This window comes from Scyliorhinus torazame, chromosome 7, assembly GCF_047496885.1.
Source record: "Scyliorhinus torazame isolate Kashiwa2021f chromosome 7, sScyTor2.1, whole genome shotgun sequence".
Classification (NCBI taxonomy): Eukaryota; Metazoa; Chordata; class Chondrichthyes; order Carcharhiniformes; family Scyliorhinidae; genus Scyliorhinus; species Scyliorhinus torazame.
The window spans coordinates 82,737,791-82,762,976 of record NC_092713.1 but is presented as its reverse complement, the minus strand read 5'-3'; the positions used below and the strand labels follow the sequence as shown (position 1 = coordinate 82,762,976).

Below are 25,186 nucleotides of genomic sequence, written 5' to 3'. Positions count from 1 at the left end.
GCCATTCCCAAGGGGCTCCTTTCTTTAGGAGTTCCGAGAGGGGTGCTGCTTTGATGGCGAAACCGTCAATATGGTTTCGGCAGTAGCCAACCAATCCTAAAAATGACCGGAGGGCTGAAACATTCTGGGGAAGGGGCAATTTGACAATAGAGTCAATTCTTTTATGCTCGATCTCGTGTTCACCATGCGTGATAATCGTACCCAAATACATCACTTTGCTTTCCAAAATTTGGGCCTTTTTGGGGTTTACTTTGCATCCAATTTGCTGTAGGAGTTCCAGGAGTTCGGACAGAAGCTCAATGTGATCTGCCTTGGTGTCTGTCTGCAGTAATAGGTCATCCACATACTGGACCAGACATTCGGGGTGAGAAAATTTTGATAATCTATTTGCCAGCTGTCGGTGGAAAATGGAGGGGGAGTTGTGGAATCCTTGTGGAAGGCATGTCCAAGTGTACTGCTGACCTTTAAAAGTGAAGGCAAATTTGTATTGGCACGCTTTTGCCAATGGAATGGACCAGAATCCGTTACTGATGTCCAAAACCGTAAAATATCGTGAGTTGAGTCCCTGTTTGAGCATGGTCTTGGGACTTGTGGCTACCGTGGGGGCTGCTGCGGGGGTGACTTTGTTGAGTTCCCGGTAATCGATGGTCAGTCACCATGATCCATCGGGCTTTCTCACTGGCCAAATCGGGGCATTATTAGTAGAGGCTACTGATCTAAGTACGCCCTGCTCTAATGAGCTATCGATAACTTTTGAGATTTCTCCCTCTGCCTCTTGGGGAAATCCGTATTGCTTTTGGGGTCAGGTCCTGTGATTTGAACGGAACCAGTCATCCGGCCACAGTCGTGTTTGTGGGTCGCGAATGCTGTCCTGTGCTTCTGCAAAACTGCCCTAACCTGCTTGTCTGTGCTAATCGTGGTCAGGTCACGAAATCGCCGACTGTGCTAATCTTGTAAGGAGGGAGTGAAACAAAAATGAAGTGGCCTTGCTGAGGTGTCCCTGCCAGGAGGTCAGTGCTCACAGTTTGCATGGGGCAGCTGGGACCTTGTAGCTGCTGTGGGTGGTGTTCTCTTTCATATCTGGGGTCTAGTCTAGCTGGTGGGGGTCTCCTGCGATCTCGGGCGAAGTGTCATGACTGCCCACAGTTGTAACATGACCCCTGGGGCACATAAGGTGGAGCAGGCTGTCTGGTGCATTGTTCCCTTGGGTATGGTTCCCTGGGTGGGGGGTCGGGGATGTTGGTGTCTTTGCTGGTTCAAGGCATTTGTGGGCTGATTCTGTTGCTGTTTCAGGGGGGCTTGACATTCTTGTGCGTAATGTCCTAATTGTCCGCAATTGTAACACTCCTGTGGTTTCTGTGGGGGGCTGTTCCTGCCTTCGTTCACCCATGCGGGGTTCTGGTGTGCTTTAACTGCTTGGATATCTGCCTCTGCCTGCTGTTCTTCGGGTTTCCTAATTGTGGGTTTGTTTTGAACAGATTGCTCCCAGGTGCGGGACAATCTTTTTAAAACCCATTTTTCGTTGTGCGCTTCTTCCGAGGGGTCATAATTGGTACATGCTTTTTGTCCTGCCTCTGTGGCATGGGAGATAAGGGTGCGGGTCCATTTGGCCATGTTGTCTCGTGACAAATGGGCGCAGTCTACGTTTCCAAAAACAGCTGTAAAATGGATCCACAGGCGTCCAGCAAACGCTGTGGGGTGTTCTGTCTTTTTCTGCCTGCACTTAATCAGGCCTTCTACTGGGTCACCTCTGTTGTAACCGATCACCTCGAGGATCGCCGTGTGCATCTCTGCAAGGGTGCCTCTTCCTACATTCTGTGGGTCGGGAAGGGCTGCTACAACCGAATGGTCTAAGCTTAAAACTGTGAGCTTCACTTGCTCACACTCATCCAGGCCATACATGGTCGCCTGCTGCTTTAATCTAGCAAAGAAGTGGTGGGGGTATGAGGTGGGGAGGAACGGTGTGATCTTTTTGCACGCGTCCCATAATTGGGTCACGGTTAAGGGGGTGGTGGAAAGAAATTCTGCGTCTCCTTCCGATGTGACTGTGCGGTGGGTAGTGACTGGATTCATGGGTGCCTGATCTATCTGTTCTGTGGGGGGTTGGGGTGCTTTTCTCTTTTGGGGCTTTCCTTGCGCACATGTTCCCTGAACATACCTATGCGCGGTTTTGTTTAATTCTTGCCAATCAGGGCCGTCTTCCTCATCTAATTGGGATCCAAAGGTGCTTTGAAACCCATTTTGCACTGAAAGCAAAGACTGCAGTTCTGCAATCTGCTTCCTGCATTTCGCATGGTCTAATGAACTTTGTCTGTGATCCGTGGTGGCAGCATGGAGTGCTCTTAACACTGCTTTTAAATCGCTGCACTGCCTTTGCAATGCCTCTACCTGTTTCTCTGTCTCTTCTCTTACCAGGACTGCACGTTGCGTGTCCTGATAGGCCTTCTGATATTGGGTTTGGAAGCTGCTCAGATGCGCTAGACAAGACTGGTGTGCCCACTTGGCATCATCCACCTCTCCGTCCTTTGCTGCTAACTTCCTTCTTAATTCTATATTCTCTCTCTCGATTTCACTAACATCAACCTTGCTCATTTGATGTCTCTCTTCTATCTCTTTGCGGAGCGTCCGAACGACCTCCTCTGTGCCTCGCAATTGTGCCAGACAGGACACGATTGCCATCGGCTTGCGAGCTTTCCCTAAGCTTTTCTTATGGATCTCTGACAGGTTCTCCCACCAAGTATGTCCTATACTCCCGGGTCCTGTTTCCTCATTATCACAGAATTCACTCCAAAGGGGCCATCCTTTCCCTTTGAGATATTTCCTGATCTCTTCTTCCCAAACAGGACACTGTCCTACTCTGCTGCTGGTAGCTACGACCATGAATTCTTGGGGGTTCATAAGGCGCTCCATTACCTTCATTGCCATTTTCTCTATCTGAACGCTCTTTTAAAATTTGGAACGAGGGGTACTAAGGCGGTGCTGTAAACACGGGTACGGCGTTCGCTAATTTCCGGAATACAAACTCCCGACAGTTTTTCGCAACAAAAATCTATCAGTTTTACCTCATAGCCCTGTTAGTTACGCACGCATTAACACGCTTCCGAATTATGAGGATTGATCAGAACTGCTTGAACACTTGTGGTTTTTCTGTTCCCAATTGGATTCTAATTCAAATTTTCGCTTCTCCCGGAGTGGTTAGGCCACTTCTAAATCGGGTCCCGTCAGGATGTCGCCAGTAAATGTTGCTAACTTTTGGTTGGCTCTTAAATGTTGCCCGTTGTATCTTTACTTAATTTGCTCTGTTTCTATAACCTTTGCTCCAGAGTCGCCAGGTATCTTTATGATACCGCCACGAGGTTCAAGTTCAAGTACTGATCAATAACTCAATACACCAGTTAGTAAGTTTCAAATCAAAACATATTTATTTTACACAGTCAATCACTACTCATACATAAAACTCTACTTTCTAGACTATCTCTATACTATAGGCCTATACTTAGCTTTGGACTGGCCTACCAGGTCAGGGGAACAAATGGCCTTTCGTTCGGGTTTTGAATCTGCAGGCTTCAAAGCTGGTACGGACTAGTAGCTAGGAGCGCCTATCTCGTAGCGTGCGTTGGCTGGAGACTTACTTGGTTGGTGCAGCAACTTAGGCAGTTCACTGTCAAGGGTTGGTTCAATCTGCTGAGTGACCCTGCCAAGAAGGATGATTTGAACTTGGGGACTCTACTTTATAGTCCCCAGGGGCTTCCCGCCCCTTTGGGCGGACCCCGTACCTGGTTCCAAGTGATTGGACTACGTTCTGATCACTTGGATCGATTTCTCCAATACTGGAGCCGTTCCCTGATTGCTGGGCGGTCCCTGAGTGTCCGTTGGCCTTCCTTTGTCTTGGCTCCTGCTGGCGCCGAGGAGTCTGGCTTGGCCTTATTCACCTTAAATGATTCAATTGTTCCCGGGGATCGCTCATTAATATGCAGATGGCTGCTGGTCTCAGTGCTGTCTGGGTTTCTGCAAAGTCTAATACACAGGAGACTTTGCACCTGCTAGTTTTTGGCTGTGTTGGCTGAATTTCCCTGTAGTCTTTGCGGATCTCCATTTTAAGTCGGAAAGTGGCCAACCCAGGTGGCTACAACACAGAGGGTAGTAGGAATCTGGAATTTGTTGCCTGAGCTGGTGGTGGAGGCAGAGACCCTAAACTCTTTTAAAAAGTACCTGGATGTGTAACTTTAAGTGCTTTAAGCTACAGGTCTACGGACTGGGTGCAGAAAGGTGGGATTAGAAAGGGCAGCTGTGTGCCCTCGGGCTGGCATGGACTTGATGGGCTGAATGGCCTCCTTCTGTGCTGTAACTTTTTTATGGTTCGATGGAATCAGAGTTATTGAGCCATAAAAACCCAAACCTAAAGCTACAACTTGCCTGCGACGCATCACCCTATGGGTTTGGATCAGTTATCTTGCATATAATACCTTCAGGCTAAGAGCAACCAATAGCATTTGCCTCCAGAGTATTGACTCGCGCTGAGTCCAACTATGCTCAACTTGAGAAAGAAGTTCTCAGCGTTAATGTTTGGTATTTGAATGTTCCACCATTATTTATTTGGCCATCAGTTTGCTCCACTAACTGACCATCGTCCCTTAAAAACAAATTTTGGGCCTCATAAGGGGATCCCTTCGTTTGCTGCAAGTCGGTTACACGTTGGGTGTTAATCTTGTCAGCACCCGATTATGTAATCAAATGTCGTAGGTCTGGACAGCATGCAAATGTGGTTGAACACTGTTGAAAGATCAACAAAACCTAAAAGAAAAGCACGAATCAGATTGACACTTCAGCGACATATTCTATCTGTCTCATATGCAAAATTTTCCGGTCACATCTTCTCAGGTGCAAAAATTTACCTGAACAGATCCGGTGATGGGGACATGATTCAAACGACACTCTAACACAAGAGCACAAAAGAATCCAGACTTTAAACCCTATCTTACCTGGCATATTGAGTTGACAGTGCAACATGAAGTATTGTTGTGGATTCTTAGAGTAGTCATTCCGCCGTGTCTACGAAATAGAGTCCTGGAACAGCTGCATGAGGATCATCCCGGTGCAGTTAGAATGAAGGAGTTGGCGAAAAGCTACTTCTTCTGGCCTGGGTTGGATGCCCAAATAGAGGATCAAGCCAGTCCTGCATTGCATTGAGAAATGTACCTTCACTACAACCTTTGCATCCATGTGAATGGCGTACCAGGCTATGGCAAAAAATCCATGTCGATTATGCAGGACCAATCGAAGAGCATATGTTTTTGGTCATGGTTGATGTGCATTCAAAGTGGCAGGAGGTTGCCGTCATGAAATCGACAACTACGGAACAGACCATTAGTTACCATAAAGGAGATATTTAAAGGAACAATTTAAAGGGAGAAGCTAAGCGTCATGTTCTTTGTTGTAGCCAAAAAGAGAAAGATTCAGGTGTAGCACACCTGTTTGATGAGGTATTTGCAAGATTTTGGCGACTTGAAGAGGTGTGACATCTGCCATATCAAATCTGCCCCCTACTATCCAGCTAGCAATAGCTTAACTGAATGTTTTGTACAATCGCTCAAGCATGCAGTGAAGGATTCCTGCCTGAACGAGTCAATAGCTTTCTAATGACATACAGAAACACTGCGCATTCAACAACAAAGCTCACCAGCTATACTGATGTTCAAAAGGAAACTACACACAGATTTTGAACTTTGGACTCCCCCTTCTACTTCAGAGATGGCCAGGCAACAACATGAGATGCAAGTGACTGGAAGGAAACAACATTCCACAAGCAGTGTTCTTGCGGGAAATTACACCTCAGGTGAAAAATGGATTCCAGAAATTATATTAGCCAAAACAGGTCTGATTTCATATACTTACTATCTGATGATGAACGAATTTGGTGTTGGCATGCTGACCAATTATTGTCTGCACATAGTGAGAGGACAGAATCTGTACCAGATGTTTTCACCACAGAGAGTATGGACAGCGACATGCCCTGCTTGAGGACTACAGCTGTCAAAATTACAGAATCTGTCATGACAGAATCATCCACACAACCAGAGACAGTTCCTGAGTTGTGATGCGACCATCAATTCACACGAGACGGAGAGTTGAAGTGAACAGTGGTTTTAATCAGCTAGAACTGTGCCTGCCTGCGACTGTCTGTACTGAGTGCCGCCTACAGGCTGCAGATCTATATACCTCCCCCGAGGGTACCAACATAATACAATGTAATGTAATGTAATACAATGGTGGGCCACAGGCGGAGCCCACAAGGGCATCAACATAATACAATGTAATATAATGTAATACAATGGTGAATGGTAGCAGTAATACATTCACCACAAGTTGGTTTCGCCAGATGTAACACCGACTAGTGTATCCCTAAGAACTACGTTCCTGAACGTCGTGTTCTGCCAAAACGAGAAAGATATCCACCCAAGAGACTATGTTACTCGTGTAATATGTACCCGTAACATAACAGTGTTAGCTTCGGTATAATGTGTTAAAGAGTTTGATTAAGTGAAAAAGACCCAAAGGTTCGCCCTGCTTTGGCTGTCACTGTACTATTTGGGCCATGCAGATCTGATTGATTAAGTAGTAACTAATTTATTCACAGAATTTACAGGCATGCTTTGGTACTTATATCTCATTGCCCAGGAACTTCCTCAGAGTGGCAATCTGCAAGGGGCACTAAATGAGTAAAGAGGGAGGGATGTTACGTATCAGAGTAACACCATTGGCTGGTGTAATGTCATGTGTTACGCAATGACATCATCATCGGAGCATTTTGCAGGCTTTTGTGGAGTTCACCATTATAGTCTGTTTGAGCAGCATCTTTGTCAGTAAACCCTTGCACTATTTTACACAAACTCGACGCCTGCCACTCCTGACTCTTTCTCTTTGTGGCTACAACAAAGAACAAGACACTTACCTTCTCCCTTTAAATTGTCCCTTTAAACATCTCCTTTATGGCAGCTAATTTTTTTTTTTTCAAAAAATATACTTTATTCATAAAATCTATCATGAACATTTCGAATTGTCTTGACTGTACATTTCCATCAGAGTTACACATTCCCTTGACTTTCTTCCATTCAATTTTGATAACCTTACACACCTATCGCTCTTTACGTTACAATTCCTTCTTAAACATTTACATTGCCATGTTTCTTTTATACATTGGAGTGTTAATGTGCCATATAAAGGCGGCATTCCTTTGTTCCCTGCACCCCAGTTACTCCTCGCTGATACAGCCGGGGGAGTGCACTTCGCTGCTCCTGTCTCACCGAGCCTGAGTGAGGAAGGCTGGTCGAGACAGGGGCTTTGTATATACAGCGAGGGTAAATCCATTGAGCATAGCAATCTCCTGCAGATTGCCACTCTGAGGAAGTTACTGGGCAATGAGATATAAGTACCAAAGCATGCCTGTAAATTCTGTGAATAAATTAGTTGCTATTTAACCAATCAGATCTGCATGGCCCAAATAGTACAGTGACAGCCAAAGCAAGGCGAACCTTTGGGTCTTTTTTGATGGAAGGGAAAAGGAAAAAGAGGAATAGCAGAAGTATATCAGTGCTTCTCTTGGGAATCATGTGGCGAGGAGGTGAGGCCTCTGGAATGGATTGATGTTCCAGGTCACCCACCTGGGGAATATGGCTGAAGCTGAAAAATATTCCAAGGCACTCCATTTACATGTCCTTTTGACAATAGTAATAGCTCTGAAAAAGGGGCAACAGGATGTAACAATAATTTAGCTTTGGTAAAACTGAGAGGTAAAAGAAGGAGGACAGATGTTTGTTAAATGCAACTTTTGAATCACCCAGAGACAGATGTACCATACCTAAATTACACAATGTCACAGATGAAAACACCGGTTGGAAAGGGTGAATGTAAAACCGATGTTTTGTAATATTGGATGAGACCAAACACTCTGTAAGTGATAGTATCGTCTGCTGCTAAAAAGTATGAAGGCAGATATTGTTGTGAAAATAGTGCATTTGAGAATAAGATGGCACCAAAGGGTTCAGTAAGGAACCAGTAAACCATCAAGTCATAATTGTATCAAGGAGCAGCAGCAAAAATATCACCCAAATTAAAATAATAAAAACCTCCAGCGTGTTCGGAGCAAATACCCAAGATCCAAAAATGTCCTAGAGTGGCTACAAATCCCTTAAGGATCAAGCAGGAGAAGTAGTTTACTTAAGAATTTAATGACAGGAGTTGATACAACAGGAATGGTTTATAGTAGATTAGATATAATAACATTGAATAGTGAACTGAAGAACGCTAAACAACAAGTCAAGTACTCCAACAAAGCAATGATCTGATGCAAGAGAAACTAAACTAGGGTCTGATAATGACCCTCCATTTAACAAAACTCACTAATCCAATTTTAGACACTGTTAGGAAGGTGGATTAACTCATCGAGGAAGATTGAAATGCTAGCACAGAGTCAGCTCAGAACAACGTATGCACAATAGATGGGGGTTGGTTGGGAAAACAAGTTCACCATAATTTAGAGAAATAATAGAAGAGATACATAACCAATTGTGTTAGCAATTTAACACGAGTGACAGTTTATGACATTTCAACCAATGAGAGTGTATGCAAACTGAGAAGGTCGATTAAGGCTCAAGTAGTTGATCACAACTAATGACACAGTGTTAGGAATTGTGTTGACAGTCCCTCTTATAGACTGTTTAGAGTAGGGAACATTGGTTATGTATTGAATGTGATGCAAATAGTGATGGAACACCAAGGCAATGTTCCTTATGTCGTCTCTCAGGCCTTGCACATGAGCAGCTTGGTGGATTACCACCTACCTGGTGGGTGCCAACAAATAAAAGATACTGTAATCTGTCCCTATAGATTTCATAATCATGAAGGATCCATACATGGATTCTCAGGGAAGAGAGTGAATATGGGAGAGTATTGAGCGGCATCTGCTGTGTTGCAATGAAAGCTGCACACCAGATGCTGCATTTTTGGATGGTCTGCTGGTGCTGCCATAGAGTTGGCCACCACTTCATGGTGGAACTAATGGGTTTCAAGCTGTGGAATACCCTGTGACACACTAGAGTGCGATACCACCGTGCTCTTTGACAGAGACAAAAAGTTGTCCGGCAGGACTTTAAAGCATCAAACATCACGGTGTTCACATTCAGGACTGTTCTCCTGTATACCGTCCCAGAAAATGAGGCCAGGTTCGAGTCATGTTTACTTGTGACCCTGCTGTCTAGTCACATGAACTATCTGTTCCCGAGGTCTAGCAGCAGCCCACTGGTGCCTGGTGTTTAAAGACAGAAAATCAGACGGTTCTGGTACGTTTGAGGGTGGAAAATAAGAGATGTAGGGCCACACCACTGGCAGTTTGCACACCCTGCCAGATAGCAAAATGGGGGTGAGCTGGGAGTTGAGGGGGGCCATGAGTGAGGAATATAGCATCATCCTCGATGCTTTCAGTGATGCCAAAAGCAATGGTCCCTGTTGTAGATGACCACATGATGTGAAGAATCATCTTAGAGCTCAGCAGATGTCATCTTGTGCCGAGTTATCATTTTCCCTTTCTTTTACAGGATGCGATATTGAGTTTGGATGATGAGTCTGACATAGTTGAATTACTGGAATTATGTAGAAACATTGGAAAGTGGACATGAGGTTGACGGTGTAAAAAGATGATGTGAAGTATCTTAATGTTAGGCATGAGTCCTGATTGCTAAGGACTACTGTTGGATGAGTGAAGGGTCATGGTGCATTAAGCAGCATGAGTGGAATGGGTGAGCTGGGTACATCATGTGAAGATACATTCGCTAACCTTGACCACAGATGTGAGGTCACTGAACATCTTGTGGCACTGTTTCCAAGTCCTTCTGTCAGACTCTAAGCATTTACCTCCTTGGTCACTTGCTCTCCTTTCCTTCGGGGCTGATCCCTGAGGTCTCCTGGTCCCTGCTGCTAAAACATCTCCAACAATCAGACCTCCAGCACTGCATTTTTGAACCTCTCTCTTCCCTGGTACTCTATTTGTGCAGCTCTTACTTTCCGCCAGTGTCAGTATGGGCAGTCAGCAGCAACTTCCTTCTACTTTTTAAAATTTCTTTATGTGATGTGCATTACTGACTAGTCCATCTTTTATTGTGCATCCCTGATCGCCCTTGAACTGAATGGCTCGCTAGGCCATTTCAGAGGGCATGTTTAAGAGTCAATCACATTGCTGTGGATCTGGAGTCACATATAGGCCAGACCAGGTAAGGACGGCAGATTTCCTTCCCTGAAGGACATTAATGAATAAGGCGGGTCTTTACAACAATCATTTCATGGTCATCATGGACTTACTTTTTCCTGAATTCAAATTTCACAACCTGCAGTTGGATTCAAACCTGAGTCCCCAGAGCATTACCCCGGGTCTCTGGATTACTAGTGACCGGTGACAATACCACTGTGCCACTATCTTCTACTGAATGAGCCTCCTTTTAAGAAGGACAGGTTGCCTTTAAGAGGGATGGTGCAGCTGGACCACATGCTGGGCCTCTTTCTGAGCACTCAGCCAGCCAGCAATGCTGCGAAACTCAAGGCCACAATCAGGTGGGGGGCACAACATTTACGCAGTGCTTACTTCAATGGGAACATTTTTCTGGCACAATCCCCACACGGAAAGATGGTGTCAATTATTTTTTAGCCCATACAGTGTCTAACTAAATGATCACTCCAGATTGTTTTTTTATCATTTAAGTTTGGCACAACTTAACTACTCGTTGATTTAGTTTTGCTTCTTTTTTTTTCCAACTTATCCGTAATGAACCTTACTTCCACACTTAAAAATACCCTAAGGATTAAGCCTGGTTTGTTCGGCTAATTCTGAAGTCATTAGGAAAACAAAATGGTGAATTTGGTGCTTTTCTTTCATGGAAACATGTTCTTACCACAAGCAGTGGTAAAAATTTGCAAAATCAACTGGTGTTTACATTTGAATTATATGTGACACACACAACTCCATGTTGTGGGGAGTATACTCATTTTGATGCACTGTTTGGATTCTTTCCCCTTCAAATTCAAACAACTATACATGATTCAACTGACTGGCTTTCAGATTAATGGTAACCAAATGGTTATTGTGCTGTTATTAATGATGGAACATCTGGCGAGATCTAAAATGTTTTAAAAAAAATAAACTCTGTCATACAGAATAAAAGATAAAATGAAGTCTGAATTACTTGACATAGATTATGAATAAATATGAATAGTTATTTTTCTTTCTTTGCTGTCTCCATACTTACAGTGATGTTTCCCAGATGCAAATCTGGAGTTTCATCGTTGATTGGGTTGATGATGACATAAAATGGCACTGCTTTAGATTTATGTACAGCATCGCTAACAGACATCATAAAGTGGTCAGCTGTGGGCTCCATCTGGTTATGTCTGCACTGGACGTAGTTGATGTAGCCTGCCCTGAGGTGCTGCAGACTGAAGGAAGCTATTAAACAAACAGATTGGATCAAACATCTATGGCTTAAAATTGCACATAAAATAAAAATCTTTCAAAATAATTCACATTCTAGCCTGGGAAGCACTCAGCTTACCAGTCTACAGAATAATATATTTAGTCTAACAGAGGAGTCACAAAGCAAAAATGATTTGGATCAGCCAATAGAAGGCACAATGACCATTACACTCCATTCACTTGTTTTATTAAGGAGAGCAGAGTGAAGATTTAACATGTTAAAAGAGATATGAAGATCCTGACTCTCACTGCTATCTTTATTTCAAATAAATTTAGAGTATCTAATTCTTTTTCCAATTAAGGGGCAATTTAGCATGGCCAATTCACCAACCTGCACATCTTTTTGAATTGTTGGGGTGAGACCCACGCAGACATGGGGACAATGTGCAAACTCCACATGGACAATGACCCAGAGCCAGGATCAAACCCCGGTCCTCAGCGCCGTGAGGCAGCAGTGCTAACCACCGTGCTGCTATAAGCACAAAAATATAAACAATTATTTTGACATTGCGTGATAAAATCTACTCTTCTTAAGCATAGGGCAGCATGGTAGCACAGTGGTTAGCACTGTGACTTCACAGCGCCAGGGTCCCATGTTCGATTCCCGGCTGGGTCACTGTCTGTGCGGAGTCTGCACGTTCTCCCAGTGTGGGTTTCCTCCGGGTGCTCCAGTTTCCTCCCACAAGTCCCGAAAGCCGTGCTGTTAGGTGATTTGGACAATCTGAATTCTCCCTCTGTGTACTCGAACAGGCACCGGAATGTGGCGACTAGGGTCTTTTCACAGTAACTTCATTGCAATGTAAGCCTACTTGTGACAATAAAGATTGTTAGTATTATTATATCACATCTGGTCCCTAATATAGATATTAAAAATACCACATATTTACCATTATTTAGCAATATAGGTTAATTTGCTTAAGGTTAATTAATTTAAATACACCCCATTCACCCCCATTGATCAACAGTTTATATTGTTCAACGGACACTGGTTGCTTGTTATAATAATTGAGATAATTTTACCAGATACATGATGCTAAAACTGGTTCTGCAATAATACTGTTGTGTCAGCTTTTATGATATTTGTATTGCATCTTTATGATAATAAAAGATTCCAAAGCACATCAGAATCAGAGATCCTTCATGACTTCTGTCATGTGAGAGTACCTTTAAGAAATGGATGTTTAAGCAATGTACCTTTAAGAAATGGAACTGATCATATTACTGAAGTGATGTCAGAGGGTGGGGGGAGCTGAGCTCACTTCTGCTTTTTTGAGTTTCAGTTTGAGAAGGCAGCTGGGAGTGTCTGTGTGTTTTGCTGAGAGCTGCATGAAGAAACACAGAGCTGGTCTGTTTATGTCTGCAATCCAAAGACTATAAATATATTGAACGTAACTTAATGTGTTCATATTTTTGAAGGTTTGAAGTCTTTTGGATGTGTAAAGGAACAGTTTGAAGGATTATTTAGTGTTGTAGTCTTTTGGGGTTATCTTTGAAGTAATGGGTGTTAAGATATTCCATGTTTGTTTTTAAAAGGTTAACTTGAGTTCATAGAATAAACATTGTTTTGTTTTAAAAACCATTTCTCCATTCCTGCTGTATCACACCTGGAGAGTACGCCGTGTGCTTCCCACACCACAATCTATTAAAAGTTGTGGGTCGGTTGAACTCCATGAAACACTTTGAGGTTCTGTAAACCCAGACCCATAACAATTGGGGGCTTGAGGGCTATGAACGTCTATCCATTGGAATGGCTTAGTGAACTTAAAGACAGTGAGGGGTGAGCATATAGTGTGGTTACTTTTCAGGTGTGGTATTTTAGTTTAAGTGGGGATTGTCTTGTGGACAATGGCTCTTTCAGAGGCTCAGGAGTTTTTGGGGGTGGACACGGTAACACGCAATACCTTACGGACAGAGACTAAAAGCAGACTGTTAGATTTGGCAAAAGCATTGCAGTCAACATTGCCTGGCAAAATGTGAAAAGATGAGGTACTTACCGCGGCAGCTGAGCATTTAAATTTGCCTGAGATACATTCCGATTCATTAGAAATGGCAAAGCACCATAGAACATAGAATATAGAAAAATACAGCACAGAACAGGCCCTTCGGCCCACGATGTTGTGTCGAACCTTTGTCCTAGATTAATCATAGATTATCATTGAATTTACAGTGCAGAAGGAGGCCATTCGGACCATTGAGTCTGCACCGGCTCTTGGAAAGAGCACCCTACCCAAAGTCAACACCTCCACCCAATACTAAGGGCAATTTTGATCACTAAGGGCAATTTATCATGGCCAATCCACCTAACCTGCACATCTTTGGACTGTGGGAGGAAACCGGAGCACCCGGAGGAAACCCACGCAGACACGGGGAGGATGTGCAGACTCCGCACAGACAGTGACCCAAGCCAGAATCAAACCTGGGACCCTGGAGTTGTGAAGCAATTCTGCTATCCACAATGCTACCATGCTGCCCTTAAGAACAAATAAATCTACACTATATAATTTTACCGTAATCCATGTACCTATCCAATAGCTGCTTGAAGGTCCCTAATGTTTCCGACTCAACTATTTCCACAGGCAGTGCATTCCATGCCCCCACTACTCTCTGGGTAAAGAACCTTCCTCTGACATCCCCCCTATATCTTCCACCATTCACCTTAAATTTATGTCCCCTTGTAATAGTTTGTTCCACCCGGGGAAAAGGTCTCTGACTGTCTACTCTATCTATTCCCCTGATCAGTTGCAGATTAAGCAATTTGAACATTAAAAAGAATTAAAGCAGCTTGAATATGCAATGAGAGAAAAAGAAAAGGAGAGAGAAGAAAGAAACAAAAAAAAAGATAGAGAGGAACGGGAAAAACAGAGAGAGTTTGAACTTCATAAAATGGCTGTGAAACATGAAAATCAGTTAAAATTGGCAGACGCAAAGGGAAATATACAGTTGGATGAGATTGGCGAGGATACCGAGACAGAGCGTCATAGTCGAAGACGTGGTGGGGATCTATTTAAATATGTCAAAGCTTTGCCAAGGTTTGACAAGAAGGAGGTAGAAGCCTTTTTTACTTCATTTGAGAAGGTAGCTAAACAAATGAAATGGCCACAGGACATGTGGGTATTACTGATTCAAACAAAGCTGGTAGGTAGAGCTAGTGAAGTGTTTGCATCACTACCGGAGGAGGTATCTGGAACGTATGAGGAGGTGAAAAAATCCATCTTAGGTGCATATGCCTGAAGCTTACAGACAAAGGTTTAGAAATTTAAGGAAAGAATTTGGTCAAACATACATGGAGTTTGAAAGGCTCAGAGTAATTTTGATGGGTGAATAAGGGCTTTGAAAATAGACCAAATGTATGAAGCTCTCAGAGAAATTATACTTTTGGAGGAGTTTAAAAATTGAATTCCTCATGTAGTGAGAACTCATGTGGAAGAGCAGAGGGTTAAAATTGCGAGATCAGCAGCAGAAATGGCAGATGATTATGAATTAGTTCATAAATCCCATAAAGGGGCTGGTTTAGCACACTGGGCTAAATCGCTGGCTTTTAAAGCAGACCAAGGCAGGCCAGCAGCACGGTTCAATTCCCGTACCAGCCTCCCCGAACAGGTGCTGGAATGTGGCGACTAGGGGCTTTTCATAGTAACTTCATTTGAAGCCTACTTGTGACAATAAGCGATTTTTCATTTTTCATTTTTCATTTTTTTCAAATCGAGGCTTGGTTTCCGACATCAGTTTCTGCCTGTGAGGGATAGAAACTGGGGACATGAGAAATACTCAAGTGGTAAAGGTAAAGGTGGTCTGATGGGAGATAATAAAGAGAGTGTACCTCAGATTAAAAAATGAATCCAGGAGGGTGGAAGAGAAATGAAAAATTTCAAATGTTTTCACTGTAATAAACTAGGCCATGTAAAGTCACAGTGTTGGTGGTTGAAGAAAAGCACTGGGAAGGCTGATGTGGTAAAACAGGATAAGACAATGGGGTTTGTTAGAGTGGTACAGGAAAGCTCAAGGGAAGTGAAGGAGGTGCAAACGATTGTACAGCCTGTTCAAGAAGTAATTGATAAGAAGGTGCCAGATATCTTCAAAGAATTTACTTGTGTAGGTAAAGTTTACTCATGTGTATCAGGAGGAGCAGGTAAAGAAGTCACAATTTTAAGAGATACAGCAGGTAGTCAATCTTTAATGGTAAGAGATGAGGAATTATGTAGTTTGGGAAGAATGTTGCCAGAAAAGGTGGTAATATGTGGAATTCAGGGTGAGAGGAGTAGCAATATATAAGGTAAGGTTGGAAAGTCCAGTAAAGAGTGGTGAAGTGGTAGTAGGAGTAATAGAGAAACTATCTTGTCCAGGAATACAGTTTATCTTGGGTAATGATATAGCTGGATCGCAGGTGGGAGTGATGCCTACGGTGGTTGAAAAGCCAGTAGAAAATCAGACAACTGAAGTGTTGAAGGATGAATATCCTTGGATTTTTCCGGATTGTGTAGTAACAAGGTCGCAAAGTTACAGGTTAAGACAAGAGGAGAAATCAAAGAGTGAAGATGAAGTTGAAGTGCAATTATCAGAAACGATTTTTGATCAGATGGTTGAAAAAGAACAGGTGGAGTATGAGGAGGATATTTTTAGTTCAGGAAAATTGGAGGAGTTACAACAGAAAGGTGTAGAAACAAAACCGATATATCAGAAAGCATATCGGGAAGAGGAATCTGAGAGTATACCAGAATGTTATTACCGTAAAAGTGATGTCTTGATGAGAAAATGGAGACCTGTACATATGCAGGCGGATGAAAAGTGGGCAGAAGTTCATCAAGTAGTATTGCCGGTAGGGTATAGAAAGGAGGTGTTGCGAGTGGCACATGAGGTACCAGTGGGAGGTCATTTAGGGATAAGGAAAACTCAACTATAATCCAGAAATTTTTTTATTGGCCTGGACTACATAAAGATGTAGTTAAATTTTGTCAATCATGTCCCACATGTCAAGTGAGAGGGAAACCTCAAGCAGTGATAAAACCAGCACCCTTAATACCCAGTCCAGCATTTGATGAACCTTTTACAAAGGTCCTAATTGATTGTGTAGGACTGCTTCCTAAAACAAAAAGTGAGAATCAATATCTTTTGACTATAATGGATGTGTCTTCGCGGTTTCCGGAGGACATTCCAGTACGTAATAGTACAGCTAAAAAGATTGTGGAGGAGTTACTTAAATTCTTTACTTGATATTCAGTCGTAATGAAGTGCTTCGAGAGGTTGATCATGAAGCGCATCACCTCCATACTCCCAGAACGCCTTGATCCACTGCAATTTGCATACCGCTGCAACCGGTCCACATCAGACACCATTTCCCTGGCCCTACACTCATCCCTAGAGCATCTCGAAAACAAGGACTCCTACATTAGACTCCTATTTATTGACTACAGCTCCACCTTCAACACCATAATCCCAGCTAAGCTCATATCAAAGCTCCAAAACCTAGGACTTGGCTCCCCACTCTGCAATTGGATCCTCGATTTTCTGACCAACAGACCACACTCAGTAAGAATGAACAACAACATCTCCTCCACAATAGTCCTCAACACCGGCGCCCCGCAAGGCTGCGTACTTAGCCCCCTACTCTACTCCCTGTACACACACGACTGCATGGCAAAACTTGGTTCCAACTCCATCTACATGTTTGCTGACGATACAACCATAGTGGGCCGGATCTCGAATAACGATGAGTCCGAATACAGGAGGGAGATAGAGAACCTAGTGGAGTGGTGTAGCGACAACAATCTCTCCCTCAATGCCAGCAAAACTAAAGAGCTTGTAATTGACTTCAGGAAGCAAAGTACTGTACACACCCCTGTCAGCATCAACGGGGCCAAGGTCGAGATGGTTAGCAGTTTCAAATTCCTAGGGGTGCACATCTCCAAAAATCTGTCCTGGTCCACCCACGTCGACGCTACCACCAAGAAAGCACAACAGCGCCTGTACTTCCTCAGGAAACTAAGGAAATTCGGCATGTCCACATTGACTCTTACCAACTTTTACAGATGCACCATAGAAAGCATCCTATCGGGCTGCATCACAGCCTGGTATGGCAACTGCTCGGCCCAGGACCGCAAGAAACTTCAGAGAGTCGTGAACACCGCCCAGTCCATCACACGAACCTGCCTCCCATCCATTGACTCCATCTACACCTCCCGCTGCCTGGGGAAAGCAGGCAGCATCATCAAAGATCCCTCCCATCCGGCTTAATCACTCTTCCAACTTCTTCCATCGGGCAGGAGATACAGAAGTCTGAGAACACGCACGAACAGACTCAAAAACAGCTTCTTCCCCACTGTCACCAGGCTCCTAAATGACCCTCTTATGGACTGATTTCATGAACACTACACCCTGTATGCTTCATCCGATGCCAGTGCTTTTGTAGTTACATTGTATATGTTGCGTTGCCCTATTATGTATTTTCTTTTATTCCCTTTTCTTCTCATGTACTTAATGATCTGTTGAGCTGCTCGCAGAAAAATACTTTTCACTGTACCTCGGTACACGTGACAATAAACAAATCCAATCCAATCCAATATGGCCAACCCTAGAAATTCAATTGTATCAAGGATCAAATTTTACCTCAAAGTTATTCAAAGAAGTTATGGATAGTTTAGGAATAAAACAATTTAAATCAACTGCGTGCCATCCAGAATCGCAGGGAGTGTTAGAAAGGTGGCACCAGACATTAAAGACAATGTTGAGGGCTTACTGTCAAAATTATCCAGAGGATTGGGATAAAGGAATTCCATTTGTACTGTTTGCAAGTAGGGATGCACCTAATGAGTCAACCAAATTTAGTCTTTTTGAACTAATTTTTGGTCATGAATTAAGAGGACCACTAAATTGATTAAAGAAAAATTGTTGGGTGAGAAATCGGAAGTTACACTATTGGATTACGTGTCAAATTTTAGGGAACGATTAAATAGAGCAGGTGAATTGGCCAGACAACATTTGAAAGTTGCACAAAATGTGATGAAACGGGTAGCGGACAGGTAGAAATGTGATGAAACGGGTAGTTTTGCCAGTGGAGATAAAGTTTTAGTGTTGTTACCAGATTTTCCTGAACTAAAAATAGCCACCTCATACTCCACCTGTATTAGGAGTAAGGTAAATGAGTTGATGGCGCAAATCATCGTGAATGACTATGATTTAGTGGCCATTATTGAAACATGGTTAAAGGATGGTCAGGACTGGGAGTTAAATATCCGAGGGTATCAAACTATTCGGAAGGACAGAGTGGATGGTAAGGGAGATGGTGTAGCTCTGTTATTTAAGGATGACATCCGGGCAACAGTAAGGGATGACACCGGTGCTATGGAGGATAAGGTTGAATCCATTTGGGTGGAAATCAGGAATAGTAAGGCGAAAAAGTCACTGATAGGAGTAGTCTGTAGGCCACCAAATAGTAACATTATGGTGGGGCAGGCAATAAACAAAGAAATAACTGATGCATGTAGAAATGGTACAGCAGTTATCATGGGGGATTTTAATTTACATGTCGATTGGTTTAACCAGGTCGGTCAAGGCAGCCTTGAGGAGCAGTTTATGGAATGTATCCGCGATAGTTTCCTCGACCCGTATGTAATGGAACCTACGAGAGAACAAGCGGTCCTAGATCTGGTCCTGTGTAATGAGACAGGATTGATTCAGGATCTCATAGTTAGGGATCCTCTTGGAAGGAGCGATCACAATATGGTGGAATTTAAAATACAGATGGAGGGTGAGAAGGTAAAATCAAGCACTAGTGTTTTGTGCTTAAACAAAGGAGATTACAATGGGATGAGAGAAGAACTAGCTAAGGTAGGCTGGGAGCAAAGACTTTATGGTGAAACAGTTGAGGAACAGTGGAGAACCTTCCAAGTGATTTTTCACAGTGCTCAGCAACGTTTTATACCAACAAAAGGGAAGGATGGTAAAAAGAGGGACAATCGACCGTGGATATCTAACGAAATAAGGGAGAGTATCAAATCGAAGGAAAAAACATACAAAGTAGCAGCAAAGATCAGTGGGAGACTAGAGGACTGGGAAATATTTCGGGGGCAACAGAAAGCTACAAAGAAGAGTAAGATAGATTATGAGAGTAAACTTGCTCAGAATATAAAAACAGATAGTAAAAGTTTCTACAAATATATAAAACAAAAAAGAGTGGCTAAGGTAAATATTGGTCGTTTAGAGGATGAGAAGGGAGATTTAATAATGGGAGATGAGGAAATGGCTGAGGAACTGAACAGCTTTTTTGGGTCGGTATTCACAGTGGAAGACACAAATAACATGCCAGTGACTGATGGAAATGAGGCTATGACAGGTGAGGACCTTGAGAGGATTGTTATCACCAAGGAGGTAGTGATGGGCAAGCTAATGGGGCTAAAGGTAGACAAATCTCCTGGCCCTGATGGAATGCATATCAGAGTGCTAAAAGAGATGGCTAGGAAAATTGCAAATGCACCAGTGATAATTTACCAAAATTCACTAGACTGTGGGGTGGTCCCGGCGGATTGGAAATTAGCAAACGTGACACCACTGTTTAAAAAAGGAGGTAGGCAGAAAGCGGGTAATTATAGGCCAGTGAGCTTAACTTCGGTAGTAGGGAAGATGCTGGAATGTATCATCAAGGAAGAAATAGCGAGGCATCTGGATGGAAATTGTCCCATTGAGCAGACGCAGCATGGGTTCATAAAGGGCAGGTCGTGCCTAACTAATTTAGTGGAATTTTTTGAGGACATTAACAGTGCGGTAGATAACGGGGAGCCAATGGATGTGGTATATCTGGATTTCCAGAAAGCCTTTGACAAGGTGCCACACAAAAGGTTGCTGCATAAGATAAAGATACATGGCATTAAGGGGAAAGGAAAGTAGTAGCATGGATAGAGGATTGGTTAATTAATAGAAAGCAAAGAGTGGGGATTAATGAGTGTTTCTCTGGTTGGCAATCAGTAGCTAGTGGTGTCCCTCAGGGATCAGTGTTGGGCCCACAACTGTTCACAATTTACATAGATGATTTGGAGTTGGGGACCAAGGGCAATGTGTCCAAGTTTGCAGACGACACCAAGATAAGTGGTAAAGCAAAAAGTGCAGAGGATACTGGAAGTCTGCAGAGGGATTTGGATAGGCTAAGTGAATGGGCTAGGGTCTGGCAGATGGAATACAATGTTGACAAATGTGAGGTTATCCATTTTGGTAGGAATAACAGCAAAAGGGATTATTATTTAAATGATAAAATATTAAAACATGCTGCTGTGCAGAGAGACCTGGGTGTGCTAGTGCATGAGTCGCAAAAAGATGGTTTACAGGTGCAACAGGTGATTAAGAAGGCAAATGGAATTTTGTCCTTCATTGCTAGAGGGGTGGAGTTTAAGACTAGGGAGGTTATGCTGCAATTGTATAAGGTGTTAATGAGGCCACACCTGGAGTATTGTGTTCAGTTTTGGTCTCCTTACTTGAGAAAGGACGTACTGGCACTGGAGGGTGTGCAGAGGAGAGTCACTAGGTTAATCCCAGAGCTGAAGGGGTTGGATTACGAGGAGAGGTTGAGTAGACTGGGACTGTACTCGTTGGAATTTAGAAGGATGAGGGGGAATCTTATAGAAACATATAAGATTATGAAGGGAATAGATAGAATAGATGCGGGCAGGTTGTTTCCACTGGCGGGTGAAAGCAGAATTAGGGGGCATAGCCTCAAAATTAGGGGAAGTAGATTTAGGACTGAATTTAGGAGGAACTTCTTCACCCAAAGGGTTGTGAATCTATGGAATTCCTTGCCCAGTGAAGCAGTAGAGGCTCCTTCATTAAATGTTTTTAAGATAAAGATAGATTGTTTTTTGAAGAATAAAGGGATTAAGGGTTATGGAGTTCGGGCCAGAAAGTGGAGCTGAGTCCACAAAAGATCAGCCATGATCTCATTGAATGGTGGAGCAGGCTCGAGGGGCCAGATGGCCTACTCCTGCTCCTAGTTCTTATGTTCTTATGTACCAGTGGTCGGTGAGCCTTTAAAAGCTAGGTTTTGTGGACCTTATCAGATTGAAAGGAAATTAAGTGAGGTGAATTACGTGGTAAAAACACCAGATAGAAGAAAGACTCACCGAGCGTGTCATGTGAATATGCTTAAAATGCTTAAAATCCAGATGACTGTGAATTTGACATACCTCAAATTAAATTGGAAAATGAGGATGTTCTTAAAAATTGGGATTAATTGTTAAGTTACCTTCCAGAGGAAATACGAACTGGCCTGAAAGAGGTATTGTTATCACATGGGTAAGTTTGTGGATGTAAATTGGGAAGTACTAAAATGGCTATACATGATGTAAAAGTGGGAAATGCTGTTCCTATCAAACAACACCCATGCAGACTTAATCCTTTAAAATTGACACAGGTTAACAAAGAGATTGAGAGTATGCTTAAAAATGGCATAATTGAAGTGGATTGCGGCCAATGGAGCTCACCCACAGTGATGGTACCTAAACCAGACGGTACCCAACGATTATGTGTGGACTATAGGAAGGTGAATGCAGTTACAAGAATGGACTCTTTCCTATCCCACGTTGGAGGATTACATTGAGAAAGTGGAACAGTCTGCTTTATTTCCAAATTTGATTTACTTAAAGGTTACTGGCAGGTACCTTTATCCGAAAGGGCGAAGGAGATTTCAGCTTTTGTGACTCCAGATGGTATATACCAATTCAAAGTTATGCCATTTGGCATGAAAAACGCTCGAGCCACATTTCAACGGTTAACTAACAAAGTCGTTTCAGGATTACTCAATTGTGCGGTATATATCGACGATCTGGTAGTTTTCAGCCAGACATGGAAAGAACATTTAAAACATTTTATGGAGTTATTCGATCGACTTCAGGAGGCGGGTTTGGTGATAAACCTAGCCAAAAGTGAATTTGGAAAAGCCAAAGTCACTTTCCTTGGCCATACAATCGGACAGGGTAAATTGGTCCCACGGGATGTGAAAACGAAAGTTATTGGGGGAGTTTCTGATACCCTCGACACGACGGGAAATAATTTGATTTTGTGGCATGAGTGGATTTTACCGGAAATGTGTACCAAATTTTAGCAGTGTGGTCGCTCCACTGATGGACTTGCTCAAGAAGCGTAACAAATTCCAGTGGACAGCGGAGTGTCAACAGGCATTTGACGGCCTGAAAGCTGTGTTAACCACTGCTCCTGTGTTAGCCATCCCAAATTATACCAAACCATTCAAAGTGGCTGTTGATGCGAGTGATGTGGGTGTAGGTGCGGTGCTTCTACAAGATGACGACGAAGGCTAGAGCGGCCTGTTGGTTATTTTTCAAAGAAATTGAATTCTCACCAGAAAAAGTATTCGACGATTGAGAAGGAGACTTTGAGTTTGGAGCTGATTTTGCAACATTTTCATATTTATGTGACCAGCAATCCGTCTGACATCATATATATACTGATCATAATACATTGACGTTTTTGTACCGATTCCGGAATAACAATGCAAAGCTGTTTCGCTGGAATTTATTGGTACAGCCATTTCATTTAAAAATAGTACATGTGGCAGGACGGGAAAATGTGATAGCCGATGCTTTGTCATGAATGTGATGAACGGAAGGATTTTGGTTGGAGGAAGAAGAAGGGGGGAAAAAATGGTCTATATTATTATACCTGTTTGCAGGTGTTGTTTTTTTTGAACCGGTGAAGTGTTTTTACTGTGTGCATTTTTTAATTGATGGCGCAAAGGTGAAAAATGAAACCATCTTGAAGTTGATGGTTTATCTATTTTGGGGGGGGAGGTGTCATGTGAGAGTACCTTTAAGAAATGGATGTTTACGCAATGTACCTTTAAGAAACGGAGCTGATCATATTACTGAAGTGATGTCAGAGAGTGGGGGGAGCTGAGCTCACATCTGCTTTTTTGAGTTTCAGTTTGAGAAGGCAGCTGGGAGTGTCTGTGTGTTTTGCTGAGAGCTGCAGGAAGAAACACAGAGCTGGTCTGTTGATGTCTGCAATCCAAAGACTTCAAATATATTGAATGTAACCTAATGTGTTCTTATTTTTGAAGGTTTGAAGTCTTTTGGATGTTTAAAGGGACAGTGTGAAGGATTATTTAGTGTTGTAGTCTTTTGGGGTTATCTTTGAAGTAATGGGTGTTAAGATATTCCATGTTTGTTTTTAAAAGGTTAACTTGAGTTCATAGAATAAACATTGTTTTGTTTTAAAAACAATTTGTCCATTTCTGCTGTATCACACCTGGAGAGTATGCCATGTGCTTCCCACAACACAATCTATTAAAAGTTGTGGGTCGTTTGAACTCCATGAAACACTTTAGGGTTCTGTAAACCTGGACCCATAACACTTCTTAAACTAAAACTATTCATAAAATTTTTCTTGAGCTGTTAATAACTTCTCATGAGATCTGCACTAAAATAATTTGCATTGCATCTGCTGCAGCATGAACCTTTCCAGTAAATAATTTGATGATTGTGCTAATGGCAGCTTATGATCACGTTATTGGTTGTCCCAGGACTGGCGTTTAATACAAATTTCACTAAAGAATCAACAACATTACATTAAGAAAGCAAAATCTGAGGGTCTGGATGCTGATTCTTCCTAATCCTTCCAAACTTGAACACCTCATTATTCAGTATCCATTAGATTCCAATTAAAGTGTCATGCATGGGCCTCTTTAAGCAGTTTTAGAAAAAAATACTATTATTCTCAATATAAAACAGTTAGTGATTTCCAAGCCAGTCACGCCACCAGGATCTTGCGGTCTCACCAGTGGCGGACTCCCACCGTGGGTTTCTTGGTGGCAGGTGGACCAGAAGACCCTGACGTCAGCAGGCGGCTTCCCACCATTGAGAAACGCGCCAGAGGGGCACGTGGTAAATACCCCCCATTTTCTCCACGGCCTTTCATACATAAGAACATAAGAACTAGGAGCAGGAGTAGGCCATCTGGCCCCTCGAGCCTGCTCCACCATTCAATGAGATCATGGCTGATCTTTTGTGGACTCAGCTCCACTTTCCGGCCCGAACACCATAACCCTTAATCCCTTTATTCTTCAAAAAACTATCTGCACTAAACCATTATTACATACAAACCATTATTACTCTTTGAAGCAAACCAAATTGTCTTAAGTGGACAATTGTGATTGTTTATTTTAAACATACCTAATTTATATTAGTTTGGATTTAAAGCTCCATCGGTGATATAATTTGCGCTGGGGGGTTACTGCAAAATGTGCACATCAATTTGATTATAACCTACAGAAATCCAGACCTGAACTTTAGATTTGGAAACGTAAACAAAACATGTAACATAATTATGTAACATAATTGTTTGTTCATGGAATATGAGCATTGCTGACGAGGCCAGTATTAATTATTCCCCTTGAGAAGATGGTGGTACCAGCCTTCATGAATTGTTGCAGCCCATGTGATACTGGGACATCCACATTGCTGTTAGGGAGGGAGGTCTAGGAGGGGGGATCTTATAGAAATTACAGGATACTCGACTTCCGGTGGCGGCTATGAAGGAGTAAGTCGCACATTTGGTGGCTCCCCCTCTGGTCGGCCTTTTGGACCTTTCCCCCGGACTTTGTTCCGGTTTTAAACGGCGAATGTGAAGGCTGAGGCAATTGGGCACCGTTTCCACGTATCGCTGTATGGAGAA

General features: G+C 42.9%; 1 protein-coding gene across 1 annotated transcript in view; it reads right to left on the bottom strand.

Annotated features, from left to right (window-relative positions):
* Positions 1–25,186, bottom strand: part of frem1b (Fras1 related extracellular matrix 1b) — a 377,590-nt gene that overhangs the window by 147,093 nt on the left and 205,311 nt on the right. The window contains exon 19 of the mRNA XM_072510980.1: positions 11,295–11,491. Within this exon, the coding sequence (XP_072367081.1) occupies positions 11,295–11,491 (197 nt within the window). The remainder of the gene's footprint in view (positions 1–11,294; positions 11,492–25,186) is intronic.